Below are 18301 nucleotides of genomic sequence, written 5' to 3'. Positions count from 1 at the left end.
GTTGTTCACCATAAGAAGAAGTTGTTCATCACAATGGAGTGTAGATCCCTTCACACTTCAGCCCTATAGTGCCCCATGCTCTTCTGGTACACCCTCAACTCCTTGGTCTCGAACACATCCACCCTTTACGATATCCCTAGTCAACGCCCCCTCCATCTCACCCCTACACCCCATTTCCATCTCTTCACCTTCTCCAACATTTGTGAGGCATTCAAATCCATGAGCAGTAGCATGATGATTGATAAGGAAGGGTTCCAAGCAAAACTTTTCAAGGTCAGTATCACGATTTTGGGCTCCTTCCTCACAATGCTCTTCAACGGGATTGTATGAACTAGTTTTTCCCTTTCTTGATCACGGCATATCATTTATCTGATCCACAAAGTTGGTCCAACTTTGGATCCCAACAACTACATGACCACTATGGTTGGGCACACTTTCGCCAGATCATATGCCATCATGCTACACAGTTCTTGGGAGCTTCGACATCATAGTTGGGTGAGGTTGAGATTGGATTTTGGACTGACTTTGAGACCATGGACCACATTTTGACTCTATAGGCTATTATTGAGGAGGCTTGACACTATTCTGCAAAAGTATATTGTTTCATTGTGGACTTTGGCATAGCATTTGATTCTATTCCTCATAGGACTCTTTTTCAAAGACTCTGAGACATTGAGATTCCAGAGATTCCTCTGACGGTCGTCGTGAGATTGCAAAATTCTATGGTGGGTCGATTTAGGATCCCGCAAGGTTTTTTGGACCTTTCCTAGAGTACCATTGGAGTGAAGTAGGGTTGCCCTCTCTCCCCTACCTCATTTGGCATCTACATTGACAATCTTGAGGCTTTCCTTCAAGATTTCTCACTTTCGGGTGATGGTTGTTCCTTGCATCAGGTCCTTATCTCCATTTTACTCTTTGCAGACGATGCAATTTTCCTATCCTCCTCGAAGGGTCTCCAATGACTTCTAGATGGCCTAACCTCTTTCTATGACTTGCATTACTTGGTTGTTAACTTGGTTAAGACCTAGGTGAAGGTCTTCACTTGCTTGAAGAATGGCCCCCGTTTCAATATGAGACTTGCCATGCAGCCCCGTGTTAACAAAGGGTATGGTTCGCTTACTCTTCTTGAGAGACAATGTTTCCGACATCACTTTTAGGACACCAAATCCAAGTTGTCTCTCTTGAACTCTTTGATCAGGCCGACTGTATTTTTCGACTTTGTGGTTTGGGGGCCCTCTCTTTTGGAGTCAGACTGGGCTTCAGTGGAGAAAGTCCAAACCCTTCTCCAATGCATCATTAGGTGTCACTAATCCACTCTTCCCAACATCATTTTGGCTGAGTTTGGTGTTCATCCCTTTAGACTCTGGGTCATCTTAAATTTAGTTTGGCTCCTTCATTGGCTTCAAGGCTTCGTGGATTTGATTGAGGGACACTGCAAATACTCTTACCTAGCATGTTGCTCCTCCGAGGTGATTGTGGGTGCCGACTCCATTGGTCAGGCCCAATGTTGGTATGCTCAAGCCTCTGCTTTAGGGCTTCGTTTGATTGAGGGACGTTGCATATACTCTTAACTAGCATGTTGCTCCTTCGAGGCGATTGCAGGTGCCGACTACATTGGTCAGGCCCACTGTTGGTATGCTTGGGCCTCTTCTCTGCTCAACTCAGTGGGGATTGAGATTGACCGCCTCCTCCCCTTTCAATTCTCTTTGGATGCCCTCTCTTGTCTTCTCCCTCCCTAGCAGGATTTGAATGGGCACGTTAGGATAGACATCTAAAGGTTATATGTTATTATGGCATGTATTAACCCCCAAGGGGAACTTTTCCCAAGGATGGCCTTCTATGCAGAGCACTACATGGATATACAAGATGGTTCATCATGCATCCGTCTTATCTTGCTCAGTGTTGGACACATGCTCTCTACATTTCTTTGGGGTCTTTCAAGGTGACTCCCATTGGCTCCGTATACAAACAGACCACTAGATTGATAGAGAGGAGCGGATCTCTCGCCTTAGTGACATGGGGGAGGCGGAGACAAAGGCACACTTTCTTTTTTGTTGCCCCATATACTATGAGATTAGAGGAAGGTTTTATTGCCTATTTAGAGGGCGTTAGACTCTTCCATCCTTCTTCAGATACGCTAAACAGCGGTGTCTTGCGCTCTATCTCCAAGAGACCATGTGACTTCGGGATCACAAATTGCAAATTTAGTTCCCTTCAAAACAGACTACTGATCAGCTCATCACCTCCTACTCCATGATTGTGTCTTTGGCTTGGGGTACCAAGCAGTCGCTTGGCCTCCTTGCTTCGAGACATTCTAGGTCTATGAGACCTCACAAGGGTACACACAACAACCACCCTCCACTTCCAGTGGCTCTCGGTGATGGCCTAGGGCCCCCTCTCAACCCTGACCATATCCTTCAGTTCTGGATTACTTCTTCGCAACAGGTACCACCTAGCTTATTGCTAGCTTCTACTCGCATTCTTTTGATGGGCTCTTGCTTTGTTCTTTCCCTGGGCACTGTTTGATGTTCCTGCTGCTGGCTGATCCTTGTTGTGTATTTTCAGTCTCTTAGACCCTATTTGTGATCTCTTGTTAGATATTAATAAATTTATCTATTTTATCATACACATAAATAAATATATGAAAATGATATGTAAGAGATATTTCAATGTCTAACATTTACAATATATGGAAATGTGATTATGACAATCATATAATAGTTGAAGAGTTGCACCTGCTCTGAACTCTCCTTGGTCAAGGTCCTAGTGGTATTGTGCTCTAAAGTGGCTAATCAGCAATTGATCTTCTTGAAAAAAGATGTCTACTTGAACTAATTAATCATCAATGCATTTGCACTACTACTTGAATATTCACCAAGTCCATCATGCTCTCAAAAGCATAAAATTTAGAAAATGGAATTTACCTGATGAAAAGGAAGGTTGATGTAACAGTTCACTGTTGACTTGACAGTCATATATTCAAATCAATTGATTCATCCCTCTCATAAATTTAGGCAAAAATACTGAGTTCATGTCAGCTGTCTTCCAATATCAGGTGGTAAATCAAAGTGGTTTCAGTAAAACCCAAGGTTTGAACCCCTGAAAGACATGTTGATGTATAATATTAACATGTGCATGCATGCATGAATACAGGGTATGGCATACAAACAATGTGTGAGGGCAGGCAAAAGGCCTGGGGTAAATTGATGGAATAGATTCATTTCGCTTGTGATGTGAAAGCTAAAGTTATGCCTTTACTGTGGCTAAAAGGGGTAATTTATCAATAAATAAAAAATGCATTGCCAGTAATATCATGCACACATTACCTGCAGCATTAATTCAGATTTGGAGAATGAACATCATACTAAGAACAGGGAATCAGATTCTGTTACTGTGCAAGGGAGATCCTCAAAGTCAGAGCCAAATGAGATTTGCAGTGTCGTAATGACTGCTCAAAGTCGACTTCTGGTTCATGATTTCGATGGAGAATATGGTTGTTTAAATTTTAAATGTAGGAAATATACTAGACGGCCTGATTTAAAATGTGATTGTATCATAGTTCTGAAATTTCAAAACTAGGTGTCGGTAGAACACACAGTTCATAGTTACAAGCTATATTGTTCTGAAATTTCAAAACTGGGTGTCGATAGATTAAACGGTTGATAGTGACAAACTGGTTGCAAACAATTCATTGGACAACATTCTTTTCAAAGCGTAGATTTGGAAACAAAATCAGCAATAAAAAATTGAAACTAATTATTAGAACCTTTGGGACTAAAAGCACATGTAACAGATGCAAACCAGACTCCTCCCAAACTGGAGGCCAACAAAAATAAAATGAATTATAAAAGCCATCAACTTACCTTATCTCCTACCTTGCACCGGTCAATAATCCTATAGAGATCACTACCATTGCTAACCTTCTGCTCATTTACAGCCGTAATAATGTCCCCCAAAACAAGTCGTCCATAAGCATCTCTTTTAGTTGGCTGCAGACCCTGAACAGTAGTCAAACCAAAACAATTTAGAAGCATATATACTCAAAGATTTTTGGAAAGATGAGTAAAGCCAGATATGGTTCAGAAGAAATAAAACTCTATATAACCTAAATGGCACTTGACATAAGCTAAAAAGCATAAAAGACAAAAATGCAAAAATATTTACATATATACGAAAAACCTGGTCACCAATAAACTTTTTTTACAGAATACAAAAACTAGCCAAGGAACAGTTAAAATAATTTTATATTAATTTTCATTAGTCGGTAATGAAGGGCTAGTCAACACTTCAACTATTAATATGGGTTCCTCTGAGGAAGCTTGTGCCAATGTCTACACTTATGTAGCCTCCAAGAAAGGAAGTCCGAATGAACCAAGTAATGAAACCCAGATAGGATTTAATAAACAATAACTGTGTGAACCAAACATTGAATGCATGCAGTATCTCACAGAAGAAGCTTTCAAAAATGCAAGGCACAGTATCAAAGACATAATTTCAAACCTACTTCTCAGTCACAAGTTTCCAAGAGCTTGCCTCACTCGCTGTAGATCACCAGTCACAGTACAGCTTCATATAAGTGTGCAGATTTTAAATTGTAAGTCCATTTTCAGGTGCTATTTACTCTCGGACTGTAGGGCAGTTATCAAAATGCATCTCCAAGGCATTATAAACTGCAAGCATTTCAGAGGGGTTATTATTCATTGCAAATAACACAAGTTCTGAGTTCCGATAATGGCAAGTAGTAGCAACGGGAAGGTCTTCAAGCCCTATATTCAATCAAGGAAGCGATAGGAGATGACAACATTACTGCCGACACCATCACTTGGGAATGCCTAAGTGGGAATGAGTGTTGCACTTGATAGAAGACACCAAAGATAGTTATCTGCTCAAGATGGCACTTACACACGTGCAATTAGATAAGGCCACAAAGCTACCCTTAATGCTCAGGATTTTGAGTCTTATTTGAGAGCCATGGTGGTACAATACAACAGCATTACCACAAATCTTTAAGGAAGACAGTAGGAAATGATAACATTACTGCCGACACAATCACTTGGGAAAGCCTAAGTGGGAGGTATTGTCACACTTGGTAGCAAGACACCTAAGACAGTCATCCCCTCAAGATGGCATTTTTCCACATGTAGGTAGATAAGGCCATGCAACTACCCTTCTCTAATGCTCACGATTTCGAGCCCTATTTGAAAGTCATGGTGGTATAGTACAACAAGCATTCCCACAAATCTGTCATTCAATACAATGGCTACAAGATCACGATATCCTTTTAGCCTATTGAATTCACGAGGGTATTCTAAACCTCTCAAGGAAATTTTCATGCCAAGTCAACCCAAATGACATGGCAATGCAAAGAGGCCACTTTGAAGAGAGTATGACGCACAGATCTCACCAAGGAAGAACATGATAGCATATGGAGCAGTTCTAACAACAAGGGACTCAAGAAGAATTTTATTTCCACAACTGAAAGGTGATGTGTGCAAGATTCCCTCAAAAGAAAACTTGTGGGTGCAAGTAGGGCATTCAACATTGTTGTCTAGATAATAGATCAGCATTGGTCAAGTGTAGATTGGACAAGCGTACCCTCTAAGAGGATTAAAGAGTTCTTGTGCTTGAAGCACAAAGCCCTCTAAATGTTGCGACATGCAATTGGTCATTTTCTCAACATGGTTTATATGCAAGTAGCATAAAGTCTTCTATATGATTTAGCATGCGACCAGTCTCTTCCTTGATGCAATTCGTGTAAAACTACAGGATCTCTGATAGAGATAAGATGTGATATCACAGTCTAAAATTATATTGTTTCAGAATAACTTACCAACTCTGAATGTATATATATTATTAGATTGATGTCTATAGTAATATGTCTGATTGTGTATGCCTTTTGAATACTTGTAACACAAAATAGAAGTATGGAGTATAGATGTGTAATGTTCCCATTATAAAATTAATCATTTATCAACTATTGTTAATGGGCCGATTGATTTAATATATTTCGGACCCATTTTTTGTTTTGTTTCTGTAGTTTGTGTTGCCGTCGGCTATCTTTGTACACCCTTGAAAAGTTTTCCCAACAGGTATTTAAGCACGACTTGTAGGTAGTCTTTAGGCATGCATTTTGGATTTTTTTTTGTACTGCGAATTCCAGTTGGAATTCTCTGTTGTTCACCATTTCAAAAGTGAAAGATCTTTCCTACTTGGCTATTCCAATTTCGGTGGGATTCAACCCTCACCCTATTCCATCGCTTGTAACACTTCGCTCAGATCTGACAAATCGGAGCACCATCATATTGCGAATTGTCCTTGTGTTCAATTGGTTCTACTCTCTTGTTCTATGTAATTCCATCTATTGTTTATCTACATTCAATCTCGTTGTTTGTTCATACCATCAATTGTTCTGCAATCACTTTCCATATCCGTACAGACTCTAGCCTTTCATTTCAAACCACTACCTTACATTGTACGGCCTCCAAGTTCAATCCTAGCTCATCGTACAACCCTCACAACTGCAACCATACGACTAGCACTACTCCACCGTACAGCTTCCATTCTCCATCGTACGGCCTCCATAATTCTCCTGTACATCAATCCTGAACATCTGCTCACCATAAGACCACATACATCCCTCCGTTTGGCTTTTTGCTTCCCACCGTACGGCCACACACCCACCCCTTCTGTATGACCTTTTTCTTCCCACCGTACGGCTCCATTGCCACCGCACAGGCTCTCCTGTGCATCCCTACTTGATACTGTATGATGCCTGTAAACATACATCAGAGGTGCATACACCATTGTTTCGACTGTTTCCTCTCCGTTGGGGGAATAGGGACACTACAGTGGTATTAGAGCTTTGATCCTGCTAACCTGTGGACAGTGAATAAGAGTTTATAGCCAGAAGAGAAGAAGAACCCATTCCGTTGATAGAATGGCTACCGGACTGGAACCCATAGCTGCCGAACTCGTGGCACTACTGAGGGAGCTTGCGAGGAATCAGACATAGATCAATGATACTCAACGACTAATGGAAGAAACTCTCAAGAAGTTGGCAGACAATAAAATATTTGGTGAACAAAATGGACACAACGCGAACTCAGTATCGAGTAAAGCAAACCCTCATCCAACATGCTCTCGACCTTCAATGCCATCTTTTCCACCACACAGAAGGAAACAACCAACCTTTCAAGAAATGCAAGAATAGCTGAGGGAAGATTGGAAGAATGCAAATTTTGAGGAAGATATATCCTACAAAGATTATGCAGATTTGAGAATGAGATATTTGGGGGGCGGAAATAGAGGATATTTTAATGATGATCTCAGAAGGAAGTTGAGTAAAGTAAATTTGTCTCCATTTGATGGATCCGGATCCATATCTGTGCAAGCATGGGTAATGAAGGCCGATACTTACTTCTAGGTTAATCCCATGCCAGAAGAAGAAGCAATTAAATTTGCGGCATTGCACTTGGAGGGAGTTGTGCGTGAATGGTGGCATCAGGACACCATCACACTGGGGCATAATCAAATAAATACTTATTCAGAATTCACTGAGAGATTGATAGATCGATTTGATGGTAAAGATCAGGAACTCAATTTCAAAGATTTGGCACAGCTAAGACAAATTGGATCGGTCGACCAGTACATTGCAGAATTTCAGAAACTCTTTGTTTTGGTCACAAACATTTCTAAAAGAAGATGGGTATTACTCTTCATGGACGGACTGACAAAACCACTGAAAGGTTGGGTAAAGGGGTTCAATCCTACCACCCTGTCGGAGGCCATTAATAAGGCACGGAGTATGGCATCATCCTTGCGAAGTTACTCACACTCCAAACCGCCAATGTTTCCGAGGACACAGATAATAAACCTTTGCCCAAGAAGCCGTCATTGGACGAAGCCACCAAATAGGAGCTCCAAAGAAAGAAACTATGTTTCAATTGCAAGGGACCTTGGGAATTGGGCCACAGATGCCTCGGAAAAGGGAAGATCCATTACATTGAGGTCGTGTCTGATGATGAGGATGAACAAGAAGAAATACTTGCCGAAGACAACCAACATCATGATGACACCAACATGGTTAGTTTGAACCACACAAAAAGAATTGCAGCATTTGTATGTCGCGCAGGAACCATTGCTCTAGCTGATAGCCTGAGGTGCACAGTTTTTCGTGTACGGGGAACCCTTCAAGGACAAAGGGTTATGGTAATGCTCGACAGCGGAGCCACTCTAAACTTCATAAACTCATCTCTGGTGAAGCAAAGAGGTCTACCTACGAAGACGCACGCAGGATTTCAAGTCAAGGTTGCTAGAGGGACTCTTCTGCCCTGCACACACCTTGTTCCTCAACTAAGTATCACAATGACAAATCACACAGTGACCAAGGATTTCTTCATAGTGGAACTTGATGACATGGAGGTTATTTTGGGCATATAATGGATGGAGACACTTGATGAATACACTCAGAGCTTCAAACGGATGAATTTCACTTTTGTTGTCGATGGAAAAAAAAGTTGTTCTCTGCGGAATGACAAATGAGGGTCCAAAGGAAGTTTTTGCACATCAAATGGAGGCAATTTTTCAGCGTGATGATGTTGCTTGGGCTGCACATTGTTTTGTTTCGACAAAACCTATAAAAGGGCAACAGACACCTCCCCAGGATGATGATCTCCAAAATATTTTAAGTAAACATGATAAAGTTTTTATAGACATTCCTCTTGACATACCACCTTATTGAGGATTTGAACACACTATTGAGTTGGAAGCAGGAGCCAAGTCGGTCATAAGCACACCTTACCGCCATTCTAAGAAATTCAAAGATGAGATTGAAAAGACGATTCAAGAACTGCTAGAGAAAGGATGGATCCATCCCAGTTCCAGTCCCTTTGCATCATCAGTGGTTTTGGTCAAAAAGAAGGATGGGATGATGCGCATGTGTGTGGACTACCATGCGTTGAACAAAAAAACAATAAAGAATAGATATCCCATTCCAAGGATAGATGAGTTGCTGGATGAATTACATGGTGCAGTCTATTTTTTGAAAATAGATTTTCATTCTGGATACCATCAGATCCGCATGAGGGAGGAAGATGTGGAAAGGACAGCCTTTCATTGTCACTATGGACATAATGAGTTTCTATTCATACCATTCGGATTGACAAATGCACCTGCTACATTCCAATCATGCATGAATCACATTTTCAACAAACAATTGCGTAAGTACTTATTGGTATTTTTTGATGATCTTCTTTATAGTAGGACATGGGAGGAGCACCTAAAGCATCTGGATGAAGTCCCAAGGATTATGGAGGAGCAGTCTTTGTTCGCCAAGAAATCCAAGTGTGTATTTGGTATGACAAAAATATTGTACCTGGGGCATGTTGTCAGTAAATATGGAGTTCAAGTTCATCAGGAGAAGATTTAGGCTATCCTTGATTGGCCTCCCCCAAAATCACTCATGGATTTGCGAGGGTTTTTCGGACTGTGCAATTATTAACGGAGGTTTGTTAAAGGATTCTCTCAGCTTAGCGCACCCTTAATGGATCTGACAAGGGGTCTTTCCAGTGGAATGAAAAGGGACAACTCACTTTTGATAAGCTGAAAGGGGCAATGAGCACTTGTCCCAAACTTGCATTACCTGGTTTCACTCGACCATTCATTCTAGAGTGCGACGCATCCGGAGAAGGCATTGGCGTAGTATTTATGCAAGATAGACACCCCATAGCTTATGAGAGCCGGAAGCTTACACAAACAAAACGCTTATATTCCATCTACACTGAAGAAATGTTGTCCATCGTACATGCACTAATCAAGTTTCGGTAGTATCTGGTGGGTGCCAAGTTTGTCGTCTATATGGATCACAATAGTTTAAGATATTTTCTGGAGCAATAGGACTTGAATGAGAGGCAACAAAATGGGTAAGCAAGGTTTAGGCTTTTGATTTTGACATTGAATATGTGAAAGGAAAGAACAATGTGGTTGTAGATGCCTTGTCCAAGAAACCTGCCATCTGCTCACTAAACCAGATTTCCGCTGACTGGAAGGCACATTTGTTGGTAGAATATTCCAAAAACACATACGCTTGTGAGCTAATGAATGGAAGCACCCAAAATGATCGGTACAAAGTGGTGGATGATATCATCTACTATAAGAATCGGATATTTTTAGTGCCGGAATCCAAATTGAAGCAGAAAATCTTGAAGCAAGTATACGACTCACCCTTGGCAGAACACTCAAGCTTTCTCAAAACTTGCAGAAGTCTCCGGGAGAGGTTCTCATGGAAAGGACTTAAAAGAGACGTATTGCAGTATGTAAGAGAGTGTGCGGTCTACCAGCAGAAAAAATCTGAACATACTCTACCTGTTGGGTTATTGCAACCTCTGCCAATTCCAGAACATAAGTGGGAAAGTATCTAGATGGATTTCATAATGGGGCTTCCCAAGGTGAAAGGAGAGGATTGTATTTTTGTGGTGGTTGACAGATTGACAAAGCATGCACATTTCTTCGCCATCCCCTTTGATTTTCAGGCCACACAAGTTGCCGATCTATTTTTTAGAGAAGTCTTTCGTCTGCACGGGTTACCTCAAAACATTGTTAGTGATTGAGATGGGTGATTCATCAGTATCTTCTGGACATAACTGTTTTGATTGGTAGGGATAAAATTGTCATCAAGTACTAATTACCACCCTCAGACAAACAGACAAACAGAGATTGTGAACAACTAGCTCAAAGGTTACCTTCGAAACTATGTTTCAGCACAACAACAGGCATGAGTCAAGTGGATACACTTAGGAGAATATTGTTACAATACCACATATCACATGTCCATCGAGATGGCACCATTCAAAGCTCTACACTAGTGCGAACCCCTTTCCTTCATCGACATAGTGCTAGGAGATAGTCGCGCATCAAAGGCAAGGGGCTGGCTTTAGGAGGGATAAGACATCCTACAGTACCTGAAATAAAACTTACAACAGGCACATAATCAACAAAAGATGTACGTCGATAGACACTGAATGGAGAAGATTTTCGAAGTAGGGGACTTGGTTTATCTCAGGCTCCAGCCATATCGACAATCCTCATTAAAGGAAAAGGGAAAAAAAAACTGAAGCCACGATTTTATGACCCTTATCATGTAGTTCATCGCATTGGTGAAGTTGCTTACGAGCTAGAACTTCCGGAGGGAAGCTGTATTCATAACGTCTTTCATGTTTCATGCCTAAAGAAGGCCGTGGGGCAGAATGTCACGGTAGCCACAAACCTCCCACCACTCAATGAAGAAGGAAAGTTCATATTAGAAGCAGCCGAGATCATCAAAGTACATGAGAAGACACTGCGGAACCGCACGGTGAAGGAATATTTGGTGCATTGGAAACACTTGCCATTGGACGACGTGACATGGGAGGGCGACAACATTCTCCAACACCCGGCATTGCATTTTCTTGAGAACAAGCAAAATTTGGGACGGGAGGACTATAATGTTCCCGTTATAAAATAAGTCATTTATCAAACTATTGTTAATGGGCCGATTGATTTAATATATCTTAGACCCATTTTTGTTTTGTTTCCGTAGTTTGTATCACTGTCAGCTATCTTTGTACACCCTCGAAAAGTTTTCCCGATCGATATTTAAGCACGACTTGTAGGTAGTCTTTAGGCATGCATTTTGGATTATTTTCTTTGTACTGCAAATTCCAGTGGGGATTCTCTATTGTTTGCCATTTCAGAAATGAAAGATCTTCCCTACTTGTCTATTCCGATTTCGGTGGGATTCAACCCTCACCCTATTCTGTCACCTGTAACACTTCACTTGAATCTGGCAAATCGGAGCACCATCATATTGCAAATTATCCTTGAGTTCAATTGGTTCTACTCTCTTGTTGTGTGTAATTCCATCTACTGTTTATCTGTATTAAATCTCGCCATTTGTTCATACCATCAATTGTTCTACAATCACTTTCGTATTCGTACGGACTCCCGCCTTCCATTCCAAACCACTACTTTACATTGTACGGCCTCCAAGTTCAGTCCTAAGCTCACCATATGGCCCTCACAACCGCAACCATATGGCTACTACTACTCCACCGTACGACTTCCATTCTCCATCGTACGGCCTCCATAATTCTCTTGTACGTCAATCCTGAACATCTTCTCACCATAAGACCACACACATCCCTCCATACGACTTTTTGCTACCTACTGTATGGCCACACACCCATCCCTTCCGTACGGCCTTTTGTTTCCCACCATATAGCTCCACTACCACTGTACCGACTCTCCTGTGCATCCCTCCTTGATACCATACGGCGTCGATAAACATACATCAGAGGTCCATACACCATTGTTTTGACTGTTTCCTCTTTGTCGGGGGAACAGAGACACTACAAGATGTTCTTGACCGAATGATAACCCTGACTACAAATATATTGTAAGCGCTATTAAGACTGAGTATTGCCGTTGTTATTGATATCAATCTTCACCAGCAATTACTTGTTATATATGAGACATAATGTCCTTGTAGGGACATAACTCTATGTGGCCAATGCCCATGTAGGGTCATGTCCCTTTGTGGACATGATCTTTAAAATTTATGCAATCCCGATTAGCATTCGGTAGATCATAATCATATTCATTTATAAGAGCCCGATTAGATAATGAATATTATACATATATATATATATATATATATATATATATATATATATATATATATATATATATAACCCTTATGAGACATATGTCAAATCTTATCAAGTATATAAGAAATATAGAACAATTGTATATGTAGTAACCATAAGTACATATACTTAATATAATGTGTACTTCACTTCTATTGAAGCTACACTTTTAACAATTCATACCTAGGTACCCCTAGACAAGTGGGGTAGATTGCAGCCAGTTGGCCAACTCAACACTTCATAGTAGGGTGTATTTTTTTGGGAAAACCATTGAGCACAATAAGGTGGCAAGAAGCCAATATAGCCGGCTAGGAAGAAGTCTAAGTAGAGGGAAGACTCAGAGTTTGGCTGTAATGTTCCCATCATAAAATAAACAATATATTAAAACTTGTTTATCGGCCAATTAATTTAGCATATCTCAAACCTATTTTTATTTTAGTTATTTTTGCAAGAGTTTGTCATGTCTTATGTTGTCACATAGTTTCTCCCTGATGGGGTATTTATGTATGTGAGGTTCAGTTGTTTTGGGATGCAATTTGGATTATTTTTATTGTACTGTGAATTCCTATTGGAATTCAGTATTGCTCGCCATTTCAAAAGTGAAAGATCTTTCCTACTTGGCTATTTCGGTTTTGGTGGGATTCCCTCAACGTATTCCGTTCTTTGCACTACTTGCTTAGGTTGAGCAAATCGGAGCACCATTCTTGTCTGCGAATATCTTTCTTTCTAGAATATATATATTGCAAAAATCATTCCTTGTGTAACTACATACACTTTGTGGTTGTGATTAATAACAATTTCATTATCATATTAAAGGTTTGTGGACAGCTTACCCCCATCCAAACTACTCCATCCATACCCCTGTATGATCACCACGTACGACCTCTGCACAATCATATGGGCATTGGCATAATTCCACCATAGGGCCCACAGGTCGTACGGACACTATCCCTTGCTCACCGTATGGTATCTTTCTTGGCCAACCGTACGACTATAGTCCATCACCATACTCCATCGAATAGACACTAGTAAACCTCTCCATTGTAAGTTGTTTGGTCCTAGAAACTACTTCCATACACCATACGACATACTCCCTCATTGCCATCGTACGTCATTCCTCCCTTGCACTGTATGGTTACTAACTCCAGACATATTACGTCATACGCCATCATACATCACCCAAATATTTCGTATCTGAATTAAATCGAGGAGTCTAAGTGTGTGGGAAGGATCGGAATATTACAGTGGTCATCAGAGCCCAATAATCCTGCCGACCTGTGGACTGCGAACAAAAGTTTAAAGTCGGAAACCAAGGAGATCCCACTCAGTTGATAAAATGGAAGATTTGCGAGAACCCACTCCTGCTGAAAAATAAGGACGGGATGTTACGCATTCGTGTGGACTACCGTGTGTTAAACAAGAAGACAATAAAAATTAGATACCCTATTCCTAGGATTGATGAATTATTGGATGAGTTCAATGGTGTAGTTTATAGATCTTCGATCTAGATACCATTAGATTCGCATGCAGAGGAAGATGTGGAAAAGAAGGCGTTTTTTTGTCACGATGAGCATTATGAGTTCCTAGTCATGCCATTTGGATTAACAAATACACCAGCTACATTTCAATCTATCATGAATTGCATCTTCAACAAATAGTTGCGGAAGTTCTTGCTGGTATTTTTTGATGACATTCTTATTTACATTAAAACATGGGAAGAACATTTAAAGCATTTGGATGAAGTCCTCAGAATCATGGAAGCACAATCATTGTTCGCCAAATAATCAAAGTGCGAATATAGGATGACAGAGATATTATACCAAGGACATGTTGTTAGTAGATATGGATTACAGGTCCACCAGGAGAAGGTTCAGGTTCTCCTTGATTGACCTCCACCAAAATCACTCTCAGAGTTGCGAGGATTCTTTGGGATGTGCAATTACTACAGGGGGTTTGTAAAAGGCTTCTCTCAACTCAATGCACCATTAACGAATTTGACTAAGAAGGGATTAGTCCAGTGGAATGAAAAGGTACAACACACTTTTGATCAGTTAAAAGAAACAGTGTGTATTTGTCTGGTTCTTGCTTTAGCTAACTTCACTCAACCTTTCATTTTGGAGTGTGATGCTTCCGAAGAGGGCATTAGCATTGTACTAATGCAAGAAAGGCACCTGATAGCCTATAAGAGTCAGAAATTTACACAGGGTGAACACTTATATTCCATCTATGACAAAGAAATGTTGGCCATCATGCACGCCCTAATCAAGTTTCGGCAATATTTGGTGGGTGCCAAGTTCGTTGTCCATACCGATCATAATAGCTTGAGATTTTTTTGGACCAAAGGGATTTGAATGAGAGGCAACAAAAATGAGTAAGATTTAGGCTTAAGATTTTGACATTGAATATGTGAAAGGCAAGAATAATGTTGTAGCAAATGCTTTATCAATAAAATCCACCATTTGTTCATTATCTTAGATTTCAGCCAATTGGAAGGCTCACTCATTGATGGAGTACTCCAAGAACACTTTTGCATGCAAACTGATGCATGGTGACAATTTGGATAATCGATACAAGGTAGTCAATGATATCATCTACTACAAGGACAAGATATATTTGGTACCTAAATCCACAATGAAGCATAAAGTGTTAAAGGAAATAAACTCCTCATTGTGAGCAGGGCACCAGAGATTCCTCAAAACCTACAAACGGATTGGGGAGAGATTTTCATAGAAGGGTCTTAAGAATGATGTCCTGCAATATGTGCAAAAATGTGCAACATGCCAACAAAACAAATATGTACACACCTTATTGGTAAGCTTGTTACAACCCTTGTCAATACTAGAACAAAAATGGGATAGCATCTCAATGGATCGTCATCGAACTTCCGAAGGTAAATGGAAGGGATTGCATTTTCGTGATGGTTGACAGATTGACAAACTACGCACACCTTTTTCCCATTTTCACCAAATTCTAGGCCTCCCAAGTAACAAACTTATTCTTCAAGGAAATCTTCCACCTATATGGATTGTTGCAAAATCTTGTGAGCGATTGGGGCAGTCATTTCCTCAACACCTTCTGGACTTAACTATTTCAACTAGCGGGAACAAAGTTATTGCCCCATACTAGTTAACATCCCCAGATGACAGACAAACGAAAATTGTGAACAAATGGCTGGAAGGGTATCTTTGCAACTATGTTTTGACACAACAAAAGGTGTGAGTCAAATGGCTACATGTCAGGGTGTTATATCCCAATTTTTGCCCTAATTTTTTTTTAGTTAAAAATAGCCGTTGAACTAGAATAAATTTTCATGTTCAAGTGAAGTTAGTCGTTGTACCATCATGGTAGCCGTTGTTTTATTTATTCATGTTCATGTGAAATTGAAGCAGTTATCTTAAGGCGTTGCATCGACTTAAAGTACTAAATGAATATATAGTTTTTTTTTTTAGCCGTTGTGTTCATGTGAAGTGAATATGGTTTTTAGCCGTTGTGTTCATGTGAAGTGAATATAGTTTCTAGCCTTTGTGATCATGAAAATAGTTTTTAGCCGTTGCTCAATCAGTTATTATTTATGATGAAATTCCTAACAATATTACTAAACAAATTATGAAATTGTGAAATTAATGTTTTTGGCGAGAATGATTGTTTTGAAGGTTGCAGGATAAAGACTCGAGAAGGAGGGGAAGCATTACAAAATGAGGTCATACGGAAATGGGATGATTATATGACCTAGTTATTAGGAATATCAGGTTTGATCAAAAATCGCCATGGCAGGATTGTTAAAGGTTGACAACAAATTTCAAAGTGAAAAGTTACATGAGCTAAAAATAATATAAGATTTAAAAAAATTAAATAAAAATTCTTACCTCTATTTTGTTAAATAATAATATCATTTAATATTATATCATTACTTTGATTAAAATCACAATTAAATATTTGCAAAGTGGCACTATTATATTAGGATTTATAATACAATAATGTCACCTTGTATATACTTAATCATAATTTAACCAAAATAATAATATAACATCAAATTATATGAATTAAACTTTTTCCAACTTTGTTCCAATGATTTGTATTTCCAATCGATGGAAATTCGAATCGCATTATAGTCTTGTAACAGCAGAAGTTGTAAAGCTGTTCAAGATCAATTTATATGTTGCCTTTGTCGTTTTCGGGAGCAACAACAATTTCCATCTGTTCATTCTGCTGTAGTCTTAGAGCCGCTATATTCTGCAACCCGAGTTTGTCTTTTTGCTTTTGAATCCTGATATATCCGACTAAAATTCTTATTCAGCATATACATTTAACCCTGCTAAGAATCGACGTCTATGCTGAAAGACGTTAACACCTGCAGCCTTATCCCGTTCAGCGTGATATCATACCATTGAGTAAAAACGGAAATCATATTTGCATATCACTGTGCAGCGGATTCAGCGGGTAGTTTGAAGAGTTTATAAAGCAAGGCACATTGAAATCCGTGGCCAAGTAAGGATATGATAAATCTTTTTAACTTCTTCCACTCATGTTTCCTTTGTCATTTCTGGGTCGGGTTGATATTAAATGTAGGAGTTGTGTGCTCTGAATGGAGTCCTGCTGTTACCTTGTGCTCTTCATATTAGAAAATGCCAACAAAGCTTGTTCGTATGATTAATAAGGAAAGTAGTTGATGCTTATAATAGTGTCGATAAAGAAAGTAGCAAAACTTTTGTTCTCATCTTATTTTGTCTGATATTACCACTTCATTCAACCTGTGTCATAAATTTGGAAAATTGTGTTATGAATTGTTCTATCTCAATCAACCAAAATCAGTAATAATGATCAAGTCTGAGTACCAAGGAAATTCTAAGCATGCAGAATCATAATCTTATGAAAAAGTATAAGATGCAACGGATTCAGGCACCAAGGAATCACCGATCAAAAGATCTATTGATGGTGTGAGGTGTGGATGAATCTGACAGAAAGAAAAAAAACAAGAAAGACATCAGTAATTGATAATATACAAAATAATCTGAAAAGCTCATGTAAATCCACTTTGATAATTAATTGTCAAGCTGAGCGGTGGAGATCGGGTTATAAAACCCCACCTCTGAAATCCCTGGCCAGGGCGATAAAAGGGCAAACATGCCACAACAAAATGATCGCGTTGTTGTCCTGATACTTCAGCTATTCAATCGAATAGCTGTTGGGACCTCAACCCACCTGAGTACTCCGATGACTGGATCGATGAACATCCCAAGCCTGACCTCAGGGTAGGGAGGGCCGTTCTATTTATTTAAAACTTGTGGGGATAAGCAAAAAGGTCCGCGGTTGGCAGGTTAAGCCTTTGTTAATGCTTCTCCTCTCACCAAAGTCAAAGCTTGGTCAATTAATTGGAAAAGTCTCTCAAGCAAATCAGTACGTATCTTTGTTTTATTTAAGTTTCCTTTATTTCTTTTATGCAATATATGTAAATAACTGAAAGATTCTTTTCCCGAAATTAGATGTATCATAAATTGATTCTTTTTAAAATGTTAGATGTAGTTTTTCTTTACAATAATTTAGATTAGAGTTAAATTTCAGTTTAAATTTAGATTAACTTCAGTTTTAGTTTAGATATCTCATCAGATAATTAGAATATA

The 18301-nt window shown here is 39.6% G+C and overlaps 1 protein-coding gene across 3 annotated transcripts in view; it reads right to left on the bottom strand.

The window, feature by feature from the left end:
• Positions 1-18301, bottom strand: part of LOC149575618 (protease Do-like 1, chloroplastic) — a 328128-nt gene that overhangs the window by 200515 nt on the left and 109312 nt on the right. For all 3 annotated transcript variants that reach the window (XM_089815385.1, XM_089815386.1, XM_089815387.1), the window contains one exon: positions 3864-3998. In XM_089815385.1, the coding sequence (XP_089671511.1) occupies positions 3864-3998 (135 nt within the window). The remainder of the gene's footprint in view (positions 1-3863; positions 3999-18301) is intronic.

This window comes from Cupressus sempervirens, chromosome 2, assembly GCF_028749045.1.
Source record: "Cupressus sempervirens isolate cs-2001-9-10 chromosome 2, ASM2874904v1, whole genome shotgun sequence".
Classification (NCBI taxonomy): domain Eukaryota; kingdom Viridiplantae; phylum Streptophyta; class Pinopsida; order Cupressales; family Cupressaceae; genus Cupressus; species Cupressus sempervirens.
This window is presented reverse-complemented; position numbering and strand designations above follow the sequence as displayed.